The sequence below is a fragment of the Bos taurus genome, chromosome 5, assembly GCF_002263795.3.
Source record: "Bos taurus isolate L1 Dominette 01449 registration number 42190680 breed Hereford chromosome 5, ARS-UCD2.0, whole genome shotgun sequence".
NCBI lineage: Eukaryota > Metazoa > Chordata > Mammalia > Artiodactyla > Bovidae > Bos > Bos taurus.
Genome location: NC_037332.1, coordinates 97,274,569 through 97,296,008, shown reverse-complemented (window position 1 = coordinate 97,296,008; position 21,440 = coordinate 97,274,569). Strand labels below are relative to the sequence as shown.

The following is a 21,440-nucleotide window of genomic DNA, read 5'->3' as shown; positions in this document are numbered from 1 at the left end:
CGACTTAACTTTCACTTTTCACTTTCATGCATTGGAGAAGGAAATGGCAACCCACTCCAGTGTTCTTGCCTGGAGAATCCCAGGGACGGGGGATCCTGGTGGGCTGCCGTCTATGGGGTCACACAGAGTCGGACACGACTGAAGTGACTTAGCAGCAGCAGCAGCGATGCCCAGAGACTCTTTCTCTTAAAACACACACACACAGAGCTAGACAGGCTCTTAATAAATCCCTTCACACAAAGGTTGTTCTGAAGAGTATGGTGAGAACAACCAATCAAAAGGAACTATAGCCAGAACTCACCCTTGGCTGAGTGAAGGCAGTGAGCACTGTAAGCAGGAGAGAGGGTCAAAGAGGCCACCCGCTGGGTCCTCCGGTGACTTGAGGACACAGCTGAGCGAACAGCAGCCAGGGGCTTCCTGAGGAGGCAGGATGTAGGCCTCTGAGGTGGTTCAGGAGACCACCTTTGCTCTGGTGGTGGTGGTGGTTTAGTCACTCAGCTGTGTCTGACTCTCTGCGAACCCATGGACTGTAGCCTGCCAGGTTCCTGTCCCTGGGATTCTCCAGGCCAGAATACTGGAGTGGGTTGCTATTTCCTTCTCCAGGGGATTTTCTCGACCCAGGGATCGACTCTGGGTCTCCTGCATTGCAGACGGATTCCTTACCAAATGGGCCATGCTCTAGTTCACCTGAAGTCAAGACTTCCAAGGTTGCATTTGGGAACTTGAGGGCCCAAATTCCAATCTAACATTTTCAACCCTCTTTTGGGCATTTGCACTTGAAAGACTTATTGACATTTAAAAAATAAATTCCAAGCCAATATCTCGTTCTCTTTCACTCCCTATCCCTGTACCTGTCGGCCCCGTTCTTCCAGTCGCCTTAGCAGCATCCTCCTGGCATGGCAACACTCGAATTTGCCTTTGCGACGTCTGTCTGTCTGTCTGTCCCTGCCTCCCCTTCTCCCCCACCACACCCCTGTCCATGAGCTCTGAGCTGCATCACTGGATAAACTCAGGAACACTTCTCTTTGATCCGCCTGTCCTTTCCCCAACTGGCTTCCACTCTGTCGCCCAATTAAGCTCCTAAGATAGTTTTAATGTAACCTGTGCTCCCAAATGCCCATAGAATACAACCCAAAATTCCTGGTTAGGCACTCAAGCTCCTTCATCCTCTGACCCCACTCTACTGTCCACCTTCACTGTCCCTACTCCGCCCACCACATCACAGGTCCACTCGTCTTCCTCCTGTTTTCGCAACACACCTGTGTGGTCTCATCCCCAACCTCTGGCTATTCAGTCCTTATGAACCAGAGGCAAGCATGGATCACAGCTCTTCTCCAGCTGCATATGCCATGGTTTTCTTACCATGACCAATAGAATATACATTTTACCTTCTCATCACCCACATTCACTCACCACCAAAACAAGTTTCATGATACAATCCTCTCTTACCATGGAGCTGCTCTCTAGTTTCAATTCTAGTACTCTATTGCGTTCTTAAAATTCTGCTGTATTAAAAAACAAACAAACAATCTTCCCTGACCAGTGTATCTAAATATGGTCTGGCCAACTTAGAACTTCTATAAAATACACAGCCACAGTACTACCCTGACAAACCGGGGGTTACAGCCCCATGCTTCCACCTCAGGGAGCACAGGTTCCATCCCTGATCAGGGATCTAAGACCCCACAAGCCGTGCAGAGTGACCAAAAATACACATATACATTGTTTGTTGTTGTTTAGTCGCTCAGTCATATCCCACTCCTTCGCGATCCCATGGACTGTAGCCCACCAGGCTCCTCTATCCATGGGATTCTCCAGGCAAAAATATTGGAGTGGGTGGCCATGCCTTCCTCCAGGGAATTCCTGACCTAAGAATTAAACTCGCTCTTCTGCTTGGCAGGCAGATTTGTTACCACTGGGAAGCACATACATACATATATATATGAATGTATATACAGCCATCACACGGCAGTATTTTCCACTGACCTGGTCACTGTGAATTCTCATTCCGTGTTTGTGGTGACCTATCTCTCCATCTATAACATGCTGTGAACTGTGTGTAAGAACTGTGTCTCACGCTTGTTTGCAATCATCTCCGCATTTAGCATAGTGCTTAGCATGTAACTAAATGTTTACTGAATCCTTTCTTGTTACAATGAATAGCTGTTGATGGACATAAATCTTGTGTATGCTTGGTGTTCAAAAGATTTCCTGATTCCACTCAGTGCTGAGAGCTCTGTGGGCCTGGGTGGGAGCCAGAACCTCTTCCTACTCCTCCTCCGAGGCCCCAGAGGACCCTCAGGGTGAGTGAGGCAGCTGAGAACAAGCAGAACATTTCTCTGATGTTAAAAAAAACAGAAGGGCGACCTGGTAAATGCTGCCTGCCTCATCCAGAATCCCCGGTGAGTCCTCAGGTGCTTCTGTCGTGTCTAGGGAACTTCCCCCAAGAGACAGGCTCAGGCCTCCAGACCCCGGGCTGACCTCCAGGGATCAGGGGACCAGGGGCTACAGCCCTCAGGAGATGAGCTGGACTAACGACAGACTGACCCGGCTGAAGACGAAGTGGCTGCTGTCTGTGCCCAGGGTGACCACCAGCAGGCAGGGCCTCCTGAGACCCCTCACCCCCATTAGGAGACAATGCTCTGAGTCAACGGGAAAAGTAGTCTGGTCTCCAGAGAAGGGCTCCTCGGAGCCCAGATGGCCTTTCCCCCGTGAAGCTCAGGCTTCTAACCCACACCCACCCTGAACAGCCCTCCCGTGCGCCCGCTTTGCTATGTCCACCCTAGCAGCTGGCCTCCTCTAGGGCTAAGTGTGCCGCCTCCCCAAGGACGTGGTGGAGCATCGGGGAAGGAAGGGGGCCCCGACTGTCACCAGACAACACCAGAGGCATCTGGTGGCATCTGCACGTGGTTGAGAGACGTGCCCTGAACGCCTGCCAGGAGCTGGACTCGGGACTGGGTTGACGGGACCCTGGTGACCATGACAGGGGCCATCTCTGGAATGGACACTTTAGCGGGACAAACTTCAGCCAAACAATTAGATGAGCAATTAGCTGACTACGGTGTGTGGCCAGAGGAGTGTGTGTGACGGAGGACACGCACCTCTATCTGGGGACCAGGGGAGGTTGGAGGGCTGCCGTGAGTCAAGTGCGAGATTGACCCAGATGTGGGGGAGAGGGGGACACATGAGGGCAGAGGAGGGCGCCTCAGGGCTGCAGGGCTAGGGCACCTGAGACCAAAGAGCTACAATACACACACAGAGCAACCTGAGGACGGACAAGGGCCTGCGACGAAGGTGTGAAGGCGGGCAGAAGCTGCCACAGCAGGGCCTCGGAGTCAGGGAAAGATTATGGAATTTACCCCCCAAGTGCTGATGCGTATTAAAGCAGGGGGTGATAAAACCAGGGTACATTAAAAATATAAAAGAGAGACGTGAGTAATGGGGTGGGGAGAGTGTGGACAGGGTGTGTGAGCAGTGAGGAGGTCCCTGGGCAGGTCTGGAGGGCTGGTGTTGGCTGGAGTTGGTAGCAGAAGCACAGAGCAAAGAGGCCAGAAGAAAGCTCTGGTGGCCGAGAGGTAACAGGTGTCACCGAGTCTCCAAGGCATCCCAGGCCACCCCAGCCTGACTGTATTTCCACTCAATTCCCCTTCCTCCCCGTCACAAAAAGTCTATTCTGTCTCCTCACTACTCCTAAAACCAATGTTCACTCATAATATCTGTAATCACGTTTCCCTTCCTTTCAGTTAGTCCACCGAGGACTGTCCCCCCACCCCCAAATCTTACTCATCTTTCAAGGTCTGATCAAAATTCCACCACTGTCACCAACTCTTCCTCAAGCCTGGCAGACAACACCCAGTCACGTCCTTCACCACCTGGCGCGCTGTCAACCGTACCTCTGTTTCATCCACTTCAAATGTGGGACTCCAAATTAACTCTGTGTTCTTAGGTGCAGGGGTGAGCCGGGTGCTTTCCCAGTACCCTGTCCCCCGGGCGGAAGCCCTCGGACACTCAGAGGCCAGCTGAATGGATAGGACATAAATGACATGATCGGGTCAGAGGAAGACTGATGTCACCACGGGGCCTCTGGGTGGCTTGTGCATGGTGTCACGGTGAAGAACCATCTCTAGCATGGTCTGCAGTCCAGCTGTTGAACAGAAGCAGTCTCGGGCAAGACGTCTGAGGTCCGGGTCACTTAGTGAGTGACACAGCTGTCTTGTTACCATAGCGGCAGGTAGCAACCGGAGAAAACGGGATCCAGTCTGGATAATCGCATGCAAACTGAGAAGCGGAGCCAGCAAATACATGGCAACCAGGGAGAAACGGCACCGAGTTTTAGTCTGTTTTCAGTGGCTCTTGGTCACTGCGGCTTTTTAAACGTGAGAAGAGCCAATTCCTGACTAACTGCGGTACTTTGACTTGAACCCATTAACACCAATCTGTTTCACCAGCTACTGCAGGATCTAAAATGCAATGATTGAAGACTTCCCCTCCCTAGACACGGGGACAGAAGAAACGCCACGTGGGATGTGACAACAGATGGTGGCAACAGCACACGCAGCAAATGTGTGAGTGGGAGGCTCAGTCCCTGCCCTGCTTCCACGTGGAAGGATGGCAACCGGTGCCACGGAACCAAAGCGGCACATTTCTCCCATCAACCCAACCCTGCTTGGCTTCCCAAATCAGACGAGATCGGACATGTTCAGAGTGGTATGGCCGTAGAAAGCTGCACATTTTGTACACAGAACTGCTGACTGAGTCTAGATTCCTGTTAAAGTGGAAGTGAATGAAGAGTCAAGCACATTTTTATTCGCTCCCAGCTCTAACCACACTGTTGCTGCTACTGCTGCTAAGTCGCTTCAGTCGTGTCCAACTCTGTGCGACCCCATAGACGGCAGCCCACCAGGCTCTCCTGTCCCTGGGATTCTCCAGGCAAGAACACTGGAGTGGGTTGCCATTTCCTTCTCCAATGCAGGAAAGTGAAAAGTGAAAGTGAAGTCGCTCAGTTGCGTCTGACTCCTAGCGACCCCATGGACTGCAGCCTACCAGGCCCCTCAGTCCATGGGATTTTCTAGGCAAGAGTACTGGAGTGGGTTGCTATTGCCTTCTCCAACCACACTAGCAACTCTGAATCGGACCAAAGAAATACATACTTAGCCTTTAGCAGACATTCATCGAAGACCTTAACTGTGTTCAGAGACGAAATGTCTCCAAGAACCCTTAGCACCGCACCTGACACTGACCTCCATGGTGAGTATCTTCTATCGTTACCCAGAGTTATAATTCAGCTCAGAACAGAATAGACTTTTATTTGATGATTCCCCCTGACTGAAAAAAAGTAATGCTTAAAAATGTTATATACAGTATATTTTTATATGTTGCTTCTGAATATGACTCTGAAGTCCACAAAGAGGCTGAGAGAGGGCTACCACGAAAAGAAAGCACAGACTTGACCTGAAGTGGGCACCCCTGATTCTCAGTCCAACCTCCTCAAGGAATTCCAGAAGACTGGGCACACTGAGCTTGGGGAGAGCTGGAGAGAGTCATTAGTAGTGTTAGTTGCTCCATTGTGTCTGACTCTTTTGCAAACCAAGGGACTGTAGCCCACCAGGCTCCTCTGTCCATGGAAGTCTCCAGGCAAGAATACTGGAGTGGGTTGCCATTCCCTTCTCCAGGGGGTCTTCCTGACTTAGGGATCGAACTCGAATCTCCTGCATTGGCAGGCAGATTCTTTACTTCTAGCACCACCTGAGAAGCTCAGGGAGAGTCACTCCTCATTTATAAATGAAAGGGCTGAGATCTGTGATTCAACTTCAGGGTTTTTTGCTTCAAGACTATGCTGTGCCTCATCACAGAACAGAAATGAGGGCTGCATGGACCTCTGCTCAATGTTATGGGGCAGCATAGATGGGAGGGGGTTTAGGGGAGAGTGTGTGTGTGTCGCTCAGTCGTGTCTGACTCTTTGCGACCCCATGGACTGTACAGGCTCCTCTGTCCATGGAATTCTCCAGGCAAGAGTACTGGAGTGGGTTGCCATTCCCTTCTCCATTGGGGGAGAATGGATACATGTATATGTATGGCTGAGTCCCTTCACTGTTCACCTGAAACTACCACAACATTGTAATCAGTTATACCCTAATACAAAAATTCAAAGTTTAAAGTTTGGGGGGAGGAGGGGAAGAAATGAGTGCTGGAGAATTAACCAACTGCTGTGGGTCCCTTTTGCTTTTACCCAGAGTTACAACAACAAAGAAAGAGAAGGAAATAATAGAAGAGCATTTTTATCTATAGGTTGATCTTTATTTCTAGTAAATTAACCCATTTATTCTCCATTATGTTAGCACACACAAAAATGTCCAAATTCAGAGGCTTTTCTTTTTTTCCCTAATGTATTTATTTTCAATCTGCCACCCTTAGAAATATAATAGACAAAGGTAAGTAGAATTAAGTAATATGATGAACAATTAAAGGCCAAGAAACAAGATTAGCTTTTAGAGAGTTTCCTGGAAGTTAACAAGACCAAAAAAGTTGATCAATAAGTCAATATTGGCAACTGTTTATACCCATCAATGATGAGGGAGAACTTTCCAAAGGGATCCAAGTTCATTCTTTTTGGCTAAGATGAGGCTACAACTCACAGTAAAATGCTTTAATCCTCTGAGAGGTGAAACAATGCTATGGTTTAAGCTAGCTTGGTTACTGGAAGACTTTGTTGTTGTTTAGTCACCAAGTTGTGTCCGACTCTTTTGCAACCTCATGGGCTGTAGCCAGCCAGGCTCCTCTGTCCATGGACTTCCCAGTCAAGAGTACTGGAGTGGGTTGCTATTCCTTCTCCAAGGGATCCTCCCAACCCAGGGGTTGAACCCATGTCTCCTGCATTGGCAGGTGGATTCTTTACCACCGAGCCACCAGGGAAGCCCACTGGCAAACTTACTAGTGGCTAAATAATGAACTGACTTAATATAAACATTTGCTTCAACCGGCCTCAATTCATGTGGATCCGAGGCCGTGTCTCTTCCTGTGAGTGGCGTTAGGTCTTCTAGAGCTATCAGTTCCTTGCCACAGTTCAGTATTTAAGCACTGCTTAATTGTACCAGGGTTTTCATTAGAACTTAAAGCCATGCTGAAATCTACTTAAACAATGGAAACATTTTTGTATTAGATACCTTTCCCATAACAGCTGTGTATTTCTTAAAAGACTTATTTATTAATTATTACTTGGCTACACTGAGTCTCTGTTACTGCAAGAGGGCTTTCTCTAATTGCAGACAGTTGCGGCGTGCGGGCTTCTCATTGCTGTGGCTTCTTTTGTTGTGAAGCATGGGCTCCAGGGTGCACAGACTTCGGTAGCTGAAGCACGTGGACTCTAGAGCACAGGCTCAATAGTTGTGGCATGTGGGTTTAGCTTCCCTGTGGCAAATGGGATCTTCTCGGGTAAGGGATCAAACCTGTGTCTCCTGTGTTGGCAGGCAGACTCTTAACTACTGGACCACCAGGGAAGCTATATTTTTGCTTTACCTGAACGAAGGTAACTTGCCTATCATTTATTTCAAAATACTTCAAGTTCTTGCTACACTTTCTGATTAGTTTTATCATTGTTTAACATAATCACTTATTCTAAACTAAAAAAATAAGTCGTATGGAATACAAACAGTCTAAACCTACCTGTGAGCTGTGAGCTAATTTATATATCAGATATTTATTGAAAACTGAAAAAGTGCTTAGCCTTGTGGGGAACACAAGATGAACAAGGAAAGGTCCTTAGCTTGAAAAAGAGAATCCGGTAGGGGAGTTAGGCTAACAAATAAAAAAGACAACACAGGTTTAAATGAGATTTTAAGATAATAATCAAAGATGTGCATATGGCGGATGTCTATCAAATATTAATCACCTGGTTTAGAATACTGGCTGGGCTTAAAAAGAGGGAAAGTTGATCAGGCCAGGGTCAAGGTCCCTGGCCAATCAGGCCCACAGATGTAGTCAATACAGGCTGAGTTCATTGCAGAATCAGGTCAAAGTTTCAGGATTGGAAAGTCTTACTGATAATCAGCTGTCAAAGTGGCTTAACAGAACCCCTTTCCCTGGCAGAGAAGCTAAAGTTTACCAAGCTAGCCCATCCCAGGGCCAGACCTGCTGTTCCATCCGGAAAAATTAAGCCCAGAGCTCCAGTACAGCTTCCACCATCAGGAAGCCCTCACTGTTAATGTCCATGTAACTAGGTCCCATAGGTAAGTCTGGGTCTCCTCTTGCTTGAGGGAAAAAGCTTGTTAAGATACTTCTACCAGCTCCTTGGGGCGGTCCTCTTGTTCCCTTTCTCCAGAGTCATGACTCTCTGGGTAAGGTGGCCCCAAAAAGGAGAATGGAGCAATTGTGAATGGCCACAATTCCTCCCCTCACATATAATGACTATAAAAAGCCATCTCACGGGTCTGATACTTTCTTTCTGAACAATCTCAGAATAGCTAAAAGCTCTAACGTGATGGAGAGATTACTACAAGAAGCCACTTTGTCTTTCCATTATCAAATCGCCATGGAGCCAACGAGCGTATCTAACTGCTGAAAGCACCACGGGGCAGTCTGTAGTGAGAGCTGTCTCCAGCGACCCTGTCATTTCCCGCAGCACCTGTGGGGCACTAGTGTGCTTGTCAGTTATTTCCCTTCCAAACAAAATTATTTAAGAAACACGTGTCGATGTGTCCTTCTACCCCATACCCCTGGGATGTCCTCTGACCATCTGGACCTTGGCAAAAAAAAAAAAAAAATGAGCCAAGAACTGACAGCCCTGCCTTCCCCACCACTCTTCCACTAACTACATTCTTCTGTCTACTCTGAGGAACAGATGCACTAACCAAGAGAATGTCCAGGCTTTTGGATGGCTGGGGAGGCCTTTAATCATCCAGAACCCTCTCTGAGGTGTCCTAAGAAATCTGGCTGCTCAGAAACTCCCAGACAAGGCCATTCAGTCCTTGAAGCCACCTTTGAAGCTAGGATAAATACCGGATTCTGGGGTGTGGATGGTGACATGGAGATACACATGCGTGGTTCCTGAAGCTGCCTCAGTGAGCCTCCGTTTAGGCCCAGGACACATCTCCTGTGCAAAGGGGAGATGCTGAGGGTTCTGACCCAGCACAGGCCCACAGCTCCCTAGGGCTGATCTAGATGATCAGAATGAGTCCTTTCACTTCCTGCTTTCCAACAAATGCCCCTCCCAAAGCTGGTAAGAACGTGGCTCATAAGAACCTTCCAGGTAACAAGGGCATATTCCTGGAGAAAGGGGAGGAAGTTACTGGAGTAACTAAAACTTGACATGAGCTCATTCCTCCAGGAGCATCTGCCCAGCCAAGTTTTCAGGTCAGAGGCCCGCAGGGAAAAACATCTGAAACAAGAGCCAGGTGGGATAATCACTTTTCAGGTGTGCCCTGGTTAAGAAAAACCTTGGTACTGACGATATGATTCCGAGGTAAAGTCCCACATAGTGGCCCCAGGAAGCATGAACTGCAGTCCTAAACTCAGCAACTGAGGTCAGTGGAACTCTATAACAGTAAGAAGGCTGAGCGCTGAAGAACTGATGCTTTCCAACTGTGGTGCTAGAGAAGACTCTTGAGAGTCCCTTGGACAGCAAGGAGATCAAACCAGTCAATCCTAAAGGAAATCAACCCTGAATAGTCACTGGAAGGACTGATGCTTAAGTTGCTGCTGCTGCTGCTAAGTCGCTTCAGCCGTGTCCGACTCTGTGCGACCCCATAGACGGCAGCCCACTAGGCTCCCCCATCCCTGGGATTCTCCAGGCAAGAACACTGGAATGGGTTGCCATTTCCTTCTCCAATGCATGAAGATGAAAAGTGAAAGTGAAGTCCCTCAGTCGTGTCCGACTCTTAGCGACCCCATGGACTGCAGCCTAACAGCTCCTCTGTCCATGGGATTTTCCAAGCAAGAGTACTGAAGCTCCAATAATTTGGCCACTTGATGTGAAGAGCCGACTCACTGGAAAAAACCCTGATGCTGGGAAAGACTGAAGGCAGGAGGAGAAGGGGCAACAGAGAATGAGATGGTTGGATGGCATCACTGACTCAATGGACATGAGTTTGTGCAAACTGTGGGAGATAGTGAAGGACACAGAAGCCTGGTGTGCTGCAGTTCATGGGGGCTACAGAGTCAGACATGACTTAGTGACTGAACAACAAGTAACAGTTGTCAGATTTAACACAATTACACTCCCAGTAAAAGAGCGCACCTACCATTCATAGTGCTATGAATTCTCCACTACAGAGTTCTGAGAGCTACATTCTGAGACACGCTGGCTTCACTTAAGGAAAGAACCACAGCACAGAGGAAACACATGGCAACAGATGACCTGAAAGTGACAGGTAAACTACGCTTGTTCTTAAGAACAGCAGCAAAAGCTGGTGAGAGGGAACTGGAGACACAGAAATCTTATTTAAGCCTTCAGAGAGTTTAAAAGTGATAACACACCCGTAACTGATGATTCCTCTGACAACTGAAATACCTGTATGTCTAACACATAATTGCCAACATGATCAAGGTCAACGGAACCTCCTTCCAACAAAAGACAAAAGGTGTGAAAGTGATCGTTTCTGTCAATATTTCGTTTTCCTTGGGTCAGATTTTTGAAGGTACGCTTGCTGATCACCGTGGTAGAACCCACTGTACACACAGCAGCTCTGTGGCAGAGGTTACCACGCACTGTCAAACTGTATTCCCTGCTCTGGGAGACCATGCGAGTGGAAGGGCTTTAGGACCATCTGCCAAACAGGGGAAGCCAAGGATGAACAGTCGGCTTTGGAATTCAATGAGACAGAACTCCCACACCACCCTCCTTGAGGGCAGATATAAAACAGCCTTTACCATGTACATTATAAAGTCATCTGGTTGCTTAGCATTTGCAAGTTGAGACTTAGTTGTGAAAACAAACCACACAAAAATATGTAAGTTAGTTTGAAAATATTCCCCCTAATTATTAGAAGAAATATTCTACGCACATTTTCTTCCTATCTTGTTGTACAAAATGTCCAGGACAGGCGATCTTATTGCCAAGAGTCCAGTTTAACCAAGGTTCACATTGAGCACTGGTCGGGTTCTTGCCTTGGGGTGGGAGCTGAGTTGCAGATTACGCTGTGTTCACAGATTGCAGGTGAAAGGAAAAGTCCCAGATAGAAGCAGCTGGCTTTGAGCCATCTGTACGGGCACACAGATCTACGTGGCTTTCTGGCTAATAAATACCAAATGAAGAGGCATTTGAGCAAAATCAAAAATACACTGGCCAATGGGGAAGAACAACCGTATTCCTGTTAGGCAGAACAGTCTCATCAGTCAAAAGCTACAAATAAATCATTCAATATGATGACCTCAAAGCTTCATCCATCAAGGGCAGAGCTTTGAGCTCACTGTGGAATCCTGCCCGCTTACAGGATTCATGAGATCCTGAGTCTTCTTACTCCTACCCCAAGCCTTACCTGCGAGCAGGTGCACAGAGCTGAAGCTCTTCTCCAGTTTACCCAGGAGGACAGTGAGAAAACAGTCTGAAGCCAGAGAGGCCACATCCTGGGAGCTCTGATCATACACGACAACCTTCTGACTGCAGTCAAGGTCGACCTACAACGTAAACGTGAGGCTGTGAGGAAGGAAGGCCAGGAACATAGTCTCCAAACCGCTGCCACTGGGGCAAGTGAACTGCCTCCTGTTTTCATTCATAACTGAATATCAGAGGGAGGGGATATAGGTATATTTATAGCTGATTCATGTTGGTGTGTTCAGCAGAAACACAACATTGTAAAGCAATTATCCTCCAAATAAAAAAAGCTTTTTAAATATATTAAAAAATATTTGAATAAAAATGAGACCTGGTCAATGTACTGGATAAACCAGGCATACAAATGGTTTAAATGCTTGTGAAAATCAACTTTTATAAGGCAAACTTGATGTTGTTTGTGTGTAACTGTGCTCACAACTCCTCAGTTTTAAATCCATAACACTATAAAAAGGGAATGAAAAGCATGTACAACACAACAGTATGCAACATAATGGTTCTTGAGCGGAAGAAACACCTCAAAGTGATTTCTACATAGTTACATACCAGTTGTTTAGTAAAACTAAAGCATGAACTCATTTTTATTCCTGAACAAAAGAAACTGCCTTACCTATCACAACGTGAAATTCTGGTATCCTAAGAAAAACTTGCCTTGAAGAGCCTTAACTTCTGATCATTACCTTCCCACAAATGAAAAGTACTTCTAAAATAATTAGTTTCTACTTCTTTTCCCAGGGCACTTGAAAACAATGACCCCCTTTCATTATGTTTGTAAACAACAAAAAACAATGCGCTGTGCATGCTCAATTGCTCAGGTATTGATTATTAATAACACATATGTAATATTATAATTTATACATAATTACTAATTGAGTATTAATAAAATGTATTAAAAATAACTTGTGACTGAATTAATAAAACAATTTTTTAGCATTAACAGGAAAACACAGCACGTGATCAAATTAAAACAGGTTACACCTTTCTGTACAGTTCAGAAAAATTCTGAGCAGGGACACTATTTAGAATTAGTGAATTATTTCGAGATATCATAAAGTACCAAAGTTTAAAAAAAGCAACCAAAACTTCCCCAAATTACGTTCTCCCCTTAAAAAGGGGGCTTCATTTAAAATAGATCCCCATTCAATATGTCCATTTATTTTCAAAAGGGAAAAAAAAAAAGCAAGCATGTACCTTATGTTTGGCTGAGTGCTGGATGAGCTCCGTAATTAACACTTTGTCCTGTTGCAACCTTCGCTTCATAAGCTTGGAGCAGTTGATATTAATGGCTTCCAAAATGTGCGACGTATTGTATTCCACGAATGGCCGGCTATCAATTAGCAGCACTTTTTCCGTTCCACTTTCCAGCAGAGCCACCAGCCTCTCAGTAACAATTTGAGTTCCAATCATCTCATGGGCCATGACAACAATAAGTCCTCTTTTCCCACCTCTTCCTTTAATTTGCCACGATGATGTAATGGTGGTGTGCTCAAAGGCTCAGCCACTCCATTGTACTGAAGTGTATGAGGTCAGGCTGGTGGTGACTGGCGAGAGCAGAGTTAAACCCATTTTCGGCGAGAGCCCTCCAAGTGAATGTCTCTTTCTCTTTCCCGTTGATGTGTTCTCGCAAAGGCCTCCGTCCACAAAGCAGCCCCTCACATTTGATTCATAAAGAGATGACTGGAATAACCATTCCAACAAAAGATGCTTTGGGGCGGCCAGTGCATTACATCATTCTTTACCTCTGTTCCCTCGCTCCAACAGCTTGCCACGGGGCTGAAAAGCCTACACCGAGAGAGAATGACAGACGGAAAACAAAACACGGGGGTCAGGGAGAGAAAGAGCAGCGGATTAGAGGGACTGTATGATTCATAATATTTACTCCATTAATCTAATTCCATACTTGACGCACTGTTTCATGTGAACAAACAAACAAAGGACAAGCAGGTATGGCTCCAGAAAACACACTAACGATAACTCACTTTCACCTCAAAATATAAAAACTCAGAGATGACAAAAGAAGACATAGTCATGAATTATAACCACCTGGGGGCCCAGAACTCATGGACTTATGCTACGAAATTAAAAAGAGCTATAAAAAGCCACTTCGGGTATCTTTATTCCAGATGGGTTTCCTTCATTTTATTTGCTTATTTCTTGAAAAGAGCACAAAGAAGAGCAGCCAGGGATCAGGTTAGCAATCCCGTGTTATCAGGACAAAAAGTCTTTTCTGATAATGGGCGTGTGTGTGCTGTGAAGATTCCTTTAAACTGCCCTCTGGGAGAAAAGGCAGTAACCCAGGAGGTTCTGTAGATTTTGGCCACCTTTTAAGGAACACGAGGGACAGAATGACCGATATGCTTGTCACACCAAGTGTTGAACTTGTTGCCGGGGGTCTGTGATGTTCTCGCTCCTCTCCCGGCAGACCCACAGCTAAGACCCTGGCCTGGTGCCCTCCCAGCACCTCGCAGTTCTCCTTTTCTTGTCCCTTGTTTTTAAGAGTCTCATGGACTCCCAGCCTCAGGAAACTTCACACCTTCGCTGTGGACTCTGAACCTAACAACCCAGCAGACAGAGTTCTAAACAGTGGCCCTGACACCTCCTATCCTTTTGGCATTCAGTCACTCAGTCGTGTCCGACTCTGTGAACCCATGGTTTCCCTGTCCTTGACTGTCTGCCTACTCTTCCTAAATTCCTAAGATGGACCTTTTCCTATTAACACTAATTGGAGTTTTGTGCCCACCGCTTAGACCTCACCCTGACCATCACTATTCTCCTGTTCCTATCTCCCCAGTCCATCTCTGCTTATAGGAAATGCTCTGCTACGCTAAACGAGATATCCACTGTTGGCATTCAACTTCTAGAGGATAAACTATCTGACAGCAGATGTTTTGTATTATATTTCTCACCTCCACAGTGCTGTGCACATAAGATATTCAATTAACACTGTTACAAGTAAGTAAAATTCTGTTCCAAAAATGACTTAAGATACTGAATAATTCATATTTGATTAACTGATAGTAGAACCCCTCAGGGCTTCCCAGGTGGGGCTTGTGGTAAAGAATCCACCTGCCAATGCCAGAGACTTAACAGACATGGATTCAATCCCTGTGTTGCAAAGATCCCCTGGAAGAAGAAATGGTAACCCACCCCAGTGTTCTTGCCTGGAGAATTCCATGGACGAGGAGTCTAGCAGGCTACAGTCCATGCGGTTGCAAAGAGGACGACACGACGAAGGGTCCTGAGAGCACTGAGAACCTCTCAATCATCACTGAGTCCTGTTCCCCAATCTCAGACTTACAAATTATTGGGTTGGCCAAAAGGATCGTTCGGGTTTTCCCATAAGATCTTAAAAAGATCGACAAACTTTTTAGCCAACCCAATAGGAGCTGAAGCCTGGAGAAGCAGGAAGAGGTGGGATGGAGAGAGGAGTGGTCTTGCCCTTAACTTCAGACAAATCATATTAACCTCTCAACCACATTCTCCTCATATACAAAATACAGATATATAACATTGGCTCTGTCACCCCACAGAGTTTGCTTTGAGGATGAAATTATCTCAGTAATCCCAAGTGATTAAGTCAGAAAGCAACCCATCATCACATAGAGGAAGGAGGGAGAATGCTACAAAGATGCCAACGGTGAACACAGCTGCCTTGGAGCTGGAATCTGAAAGACATCCCTCAGCAGATAAAGACAGAGAAACTCCATCCTCCTCTCGTCCAGCTTCAGCCAGGCTGTGCCCCTTCTCACAAGAGCCAGACACACATGGAGTCAGAAGGCACCTGAGGAACCACCTCGTCCACCCTCACATCTTACAAATCAGCTTCACGTAACACACGGTTTCTCCGTTTCTCATCTTCATTACAGGAATGCATTGCTTTTAGTACAGCCTAAATGGCAGTCAAGCACAAAAGTCATGTCTACTACAAGCAAAGACATCAGAGCAGAGCATTTGTCCTTGTCGACCAACTAACGTCTGTTTGCAAAGCACCTACCCAGGGAGTTTCTGAATAGCGTCCTGCCTGGCTGGGGACACAGTTCACAGCCATGGCAGGTTCTCTGCTCAGACGGCCTGACTCCTGCCCTCCCCAGGGCTCCTACTCCTGGGTTACCCCATTTTCCTAAGAATCCGTTCCCGCAACGAAGCTGCACAGAGACAGTGATGCGTCTGGTCCACGTGGTAGCCCAGGCAGTACAGGAGGTGGAAACCCGAGAAAGGGAGCAAACGGACACCGACAATGGTCTGAGCCTTGGAGCCGGGCTGGCTCCTCTCAATGGTGCAACACTTGGGACAGAGCAGTATCTGGGTTAGCAGATCCAGGCACGAAGGAGAGAGAAGATGGCAAAAATGTGAAAACGGAGTTAGAAAGCTCTTGTCTTTGTTTCCCTTCAGCCAAAAGCCCAAATCACTGAAGCTGAAGGCAGCTTGCGGCCAACCGGTCCACCAGGAAGAAAACAGTCACTCCAGACACAATGACCACAGTCTATAGTCCCAGACAGAAAAAGACCCTTTTCCTTACCGGGAAGAGGTCTAGTCAAAGTAGCCCTGACATGAGAAACAAAGAAACAAAGAATGAAGGTGAATTGAGGATAAGTTACACCTTTCATGCTGTACCACAGCCAGTTGGAGCTCTCTGACGGCACCTTTACGGGCACGTCTGATTTTCTGTGATCCCAGGTGACTAAGGAGTGGCCGAGGCTGCCAAGGGGGTGTGGAGGGAGGGGTAACAATAGCTGTCAACCTCGTTTACTGGCAGCTAGAGGATTCTGGGCAAGTCTTTACCCTGTGCTACAACTCTAAGTTCAAAATTTTTATGAGGGGTGGGATGGGGTGGGAGATGAGAGGGACGTTCAGGAGGGAGGGGACATATGTATGCCTATGGCTAATTCACGTTGATGTATGGCAGAAACCAACAATATTGCATTTGCTGCTCTTTCTGAAGAATGTCAACACTCTGAGATCAGGAACACATCTGTGACAGGTTTGCTCTCAAAATCTTTGGTGTCAATTAGGATTTAAAAGGGCTTCCCTGATGGCTCAGCAGGTAAAGAATCTGCCTGCAATGAAGGAGACACTGGAGACACTAGTTTGATCCCTGGGTCGGGAAGATCCCCTGAAGAAGGAAATGGCCACCCACTCCAGTGTTCTTGCCTGGGAAACTGCATGGACAGAGGAGCCTGGCGGGCTACAGTCCAAAGGGACGCAAAGAGTTGGCCACGACTGAGCAACTGAGCACCAAGCGACTGAGGATTTAAAAGATAACACACGGGACTTCACTGGTGGGCCAGTGGCTACGACTGTGCCCCAGTGCAGGGGGCTCGTTTGATCCCTGGTCAGGGAACTGGATCCCACATACCACAGCTAAAAGATCCCACATGAAGATCAAAGATCCCACACGCCCAACTAAGAGCGGATGCAGCCAAATAATAAAAGAAAAATACATCATTAAGAAGAAAAACCTCTTTAAAAAATGAATAAAATAAAAGATGGTAAGACAGTATTTGATTGTTGCAACACCGAAAAGTTCATCTTATCCTAAATCTCTTCAAGACGTCAACAGGAATAAAAATTTTCAGATGGAACAAAGCAGCCCAAGTGCGTACAGCAAACCCCAGACTGAGCCTTGCTCGGTGGACTTGTGCTCAAGTTCAGATTCTCAGAGAAATTATGGAAAGGATAAAATCAGGTGAGAAGTTTATTGTTATTAAACTACAAACTGGTCTTAATTTTTTTTTTCCTCCAATAAAACTAAAGAAATAGGCAACAAGATACACCAAATAGGCTTTCAGCAGCGGTTTACAAATATAATTTTTTTTTTAAAGAATTTCACCTTCCTCTTTTTTAAAAAAAAAATTATTTTTATTTATTTATTTGGCTGCACTGGGTCTTCGTTGTGGCATGTGGGTTCTTGCAGGATGTGGGATCTACTTGCCTAAGCAGGGATCAAACCCAGGCCCCCTGTGTTGGAAGCTTGGAGTCTTAGCCAACAAGCCACCAGGAAAGTCCTCACATAGACCTTTCTTTTAAATTTATTTATTTTTAATCTGAGGATAATTGCTTTACAATATTGTTGGTTTCTGCCATACAACAACATGAATTAGCCATAGGTATACATATGTCCCATCCCTCTTAAACCTCCTTCCCACCTCCCATGCCATCCCACCCCTCATAAAAAAAAAAAAAAAAAAAGTGAAAAAACTCAAAAGGGGAAAAAGCAGCCCATGATGTCTGGAAGCAAGACCATCCTGGACTCCAGCCATCTTAGTTCTACACTGGTTAAAGCTACTCTGCCTCATGTGCTGTGGGTTAACCCTGATAGAAATTCTGAGGTCTAGTATTTAGTGAAATACATTCAACAGAGAAACAAAAATAAACCAAAAAACTGTGCTCAGCAAAACCAAGAAGGCAGTATGAGCTTAACGTGTCTTTCAGTCACCTATTCCTGCCTTGATCGTATTTTCTTACCCCAAAGCAGAGGTGGCAACCTGACTAGCGGTGGCTGCAATGGGTTAAAGGTCACCTGAATCACTGTCTAGACAGAACTAGGCATGGAGACCACACTTGTCAGCACTGTAAAATCCAACCACCTTGTAGCAACTCCCGGCGCAGAAGGAAGAACCCATGCTTGGAGAGGCTCAAGCTGTCTATACGTATCTCAAGGATGTTTACAGGCATCACCGACTCAATGGACATGAGTTTGAGCAAACTCCAGGAGACAGGGGAGGACAGAGAGGCCTGGTGGGCTGCAGTCTATGAGGTCGCAGAAAGTTGGACATGACTGAGCGACTGAACAACAAGGATCCACAGATACAGGCTGAAAGAGTAGCCATCCTGCCAAGACTAAATCCAAGGCCTCTGCTTCAGATGTGGGCCCCCCCAGGCAGAGTCCAGATCTGTGACAAGCCTTCACCTAGGTCCTACTGATGAAGACCACTGTGCTCCTGGCACTGGCTCAATGGAAGCCTCCTGTTCACGGCCACCTGTTCCACCAGCTTCCCCCTTCCCTGACCACCTGAGCTCCCCTCCTCTCTCCTGCGGCCACACCAGGTATCCATCCCAGACACACTCCTGCCACAGGGCTCCCTATTCACCCTCTGCATTTAATGCTTCCTTCCGGGGCCCTGCCTGAAAACGAGGACTGTCCCCCACTGGAAGTGATGGTCCTGAGGGAGTGAGAATGAAGGATGCCTGATGGACTGGCTGAGCAAGAGAAATGTGGCCTGAGGCTGCTTTATTGTTTGTTTATTTTTGGCTGTGCTGGGTCTTCATTGCTGCTCTCGGGCTACTCTCCAGTTGCAGTGTGCTGGCCTCTCATTGTGACGGCTTCTGTTTTTGCAGAGCACAAGCTCTAGAGTTTCAGGACTCAGCAGATGCACCTCCTGGCCTCTAGAGCACAGGCTCAATAATTGTGGCACATGGGCTTAGCTGCCCTGAGGCGTGTGGGATCCTCCTGGACCAGGGATAGAAGCCATGTCCCTTGCATTAGCAGGCAGATTCTTTACCACTGAGCCACCAATGAAGCCTCCAGAGGTTGATTTAATCTGAGAGCTAAGGAGAACTCGTTTTGGAAGGATATTTGCAATAAAGGTGGGCTGCAGCCAGGAAAGGAGACTCAGAAAATAAGATGGGGAGTAATTAGTACATCCTGGTTTTCTTGAGCATCTGTCAGGCCTACTGCAACTCATTCAGTCAATTCACAAATGGTTACTGGGCACCGAATAGGTGCCAGGCACTGGTGTGGAAATGCAGCAAAAATGAATGAGGCAAAAACTCTTATCCTCCTGGAGCTTCTAATTTAATTATGAGAAATGCATAATAAACCACAACAACAAAACATCATATGAAAGACGGTGATCAATGCTATGGAGAAAAAATTAAGTAGGGAAGGAAGGGGGTGCGGTTAAAGTTTAAACAGAGTAGTCAGAGAAGGCCTTGCTCTGATGGTTGAGTAAAGACCATGAGGAAGTGAGTGATGGCTACATGGATGCCTGGGAGACTAGTTCTCTATGTCAGGGCTTGAGGGTAGTGAATGTATGTTGATCAGAGTAATGCTGAATGGGCTAAACACCAGAAAAAGATGTGGCAGGTGTTCAGTCTTTCTTCAGAACTATATCTTTCAGAAATGAAGCATTTTTAGCCACTTGAACTTCTAACTTAAGCATTAAAAAAAAATATATATATATACACAAGAAGATATATATACACACATGGATACAGAAGACACATATATTAAAAGATATATGTATTTAAGATATATATATATATGAAGTTTATATACAAAAAGTTTAGTATAGTTCCTTCTTTAAAACTACAAAGGAAGAAGCTGTGGTTCCTGTATTAGTGCATTATCTGGCAAAGAAATGAAAAGAAACACTGTAATAAGAAAGATCATGGCATCCAGTCCCATCACTTCATGGCAAACAGATGGGGAAACAATGGAAACAGTGACAGACTTTTATTTTCTTGGGCTCCAAAATCACTGCAGATGGTGATTGCAGCCATGAAATTAAAAGATGCTTGCTCCTTGGAAGAAAAGTTATGACCAACTCAAACAGCATATTAAAAAGCAGAGACACTACTTTCCGTAGGTCCATCTAGTCAAGGCTGTGGTTTTTCCAGTGGTCATGTATGGATGTGAGAGTTGGACTATAAAGAAAGCTGAGCACCGAACAATTGATGCTTTTGAACTGTGGTGTTGGAGAAGCCTCTTGAGAGTCCCTTGGACTGCAAAGAGGTCCAACCAGTCCATCCTAAAGGAAATTAGTCCTGAATATTCATTGGAAGAACTGATGCTGAAGCTGAAGCCCCAATACTCTGGCCAAGCAATGTGAAGAAATGACTCATTGGAAAAGACCCTGATGCTGGGAAAGATTGAAGGCAGTAGGACAAGGGGATAACAGAAGATAAGATGGCTGGATGGCAACACCGGCTCTATGAACATGAGTTTGAGCAAGCTCCGGGAGTTGGTCATGGACAGGGAAGCCTGGCATGCTGCAGTCCATGGGGTCACAAAGAGTCGGACACAACTGAGTGACTAAACAAGAAAGATTACTCTTAATGCTGCTGCTGCTGCTAAGTCGTTTCAGTCGTGTCCGACTCTGTGCGACCCCATAGACTGCGGCCCACCAGGCTCCTCGTCCATGGGATTTTCCAGGCAAGAGTACTGGAGTGGGGTGCCATTGCCTTCTCCGACTCTTAATGCTAATTTAATACAATTCTCCAGCTCCACAAATATATAGTATCTAGTAAGAGAATCTTGGCTTTGTAGCACAGAATGTAGTAAAAAAATCAAGACGTTAAACAAGATGCATGTTTGAATACAGCTATACAACAAGGAAATCATTTAAAGGAGCTTCACATTAAAATAAAGGAAAATGTTTTGAAGGAGCTCTCCTTGTCAGAAGGTGTATCAATACGCACCACAAGACCTTTGTAAGCCAGACTGCTGTAGGCAGAGGGTTGGTGATACTAATACAAACTTATCATCTTTATTTCATGCACCAGTTAGCTCACCCTCCCCTCAACAACAAAATTCCACTATATAAAAGGTATACTTTCCTGACAAAGAGCCCTCATAGCTCAGTCGGTAAAGAATCTATCTGTGATACAGGAGACCCATGTTCAATTCCTGGATTGGGACGATCCCTGGAGAAGGAAATGGCAACTGCAGTATTCTTGCCTGGGAAATCTCAGGGACAGAGGAGACTAGTGGGCTACAGTCCATAGCGTCGCAAGAGTCGGACACGGCTTAGTGACTAAATTACCACCGTTATGATCAAAGTAAACAACCAACAATGAGAGAAGATCGTGATATGTAAAGAGAGTAAAATAAAAGTATAGAACAGTAGATAAAGCAAAACCTCAAACACCCATATATATACAAACACGCAAACAT

At 46.2% G+C, this 21,440-nt stretch overlaps 1 protein-coding gene across 1 annotated transcript in view; it reads right to left on the bottom strand.

The window, feature by feature from the left end:
* DUSP16 (dual specificity phosphatase 16) overlaps positions 1–21,440 on the bottom strand; it is a 93,801-nt gene that overhangs the window by 41,105 nt on the left and 31,256 nt on the right. The window contains exons 3-4 of the mRNA XM_024992619.2: positions 12,737–13,327; positions 11,472–11,610 (exon numbers count right to left, since the gene is read on the bottom strand). Of these exons, the coding sequence (XP_024848387.1) occupies positions 11,472–11,610; positions 12,737–12,964 (367 nt within the window). The 5' untranslated portion in view covers positions 12,965–13,327. The remainder of the gene's footprint in view (positions 1–11,471; positions 11,611–12,736; positions 13,328–21,440) is intronic.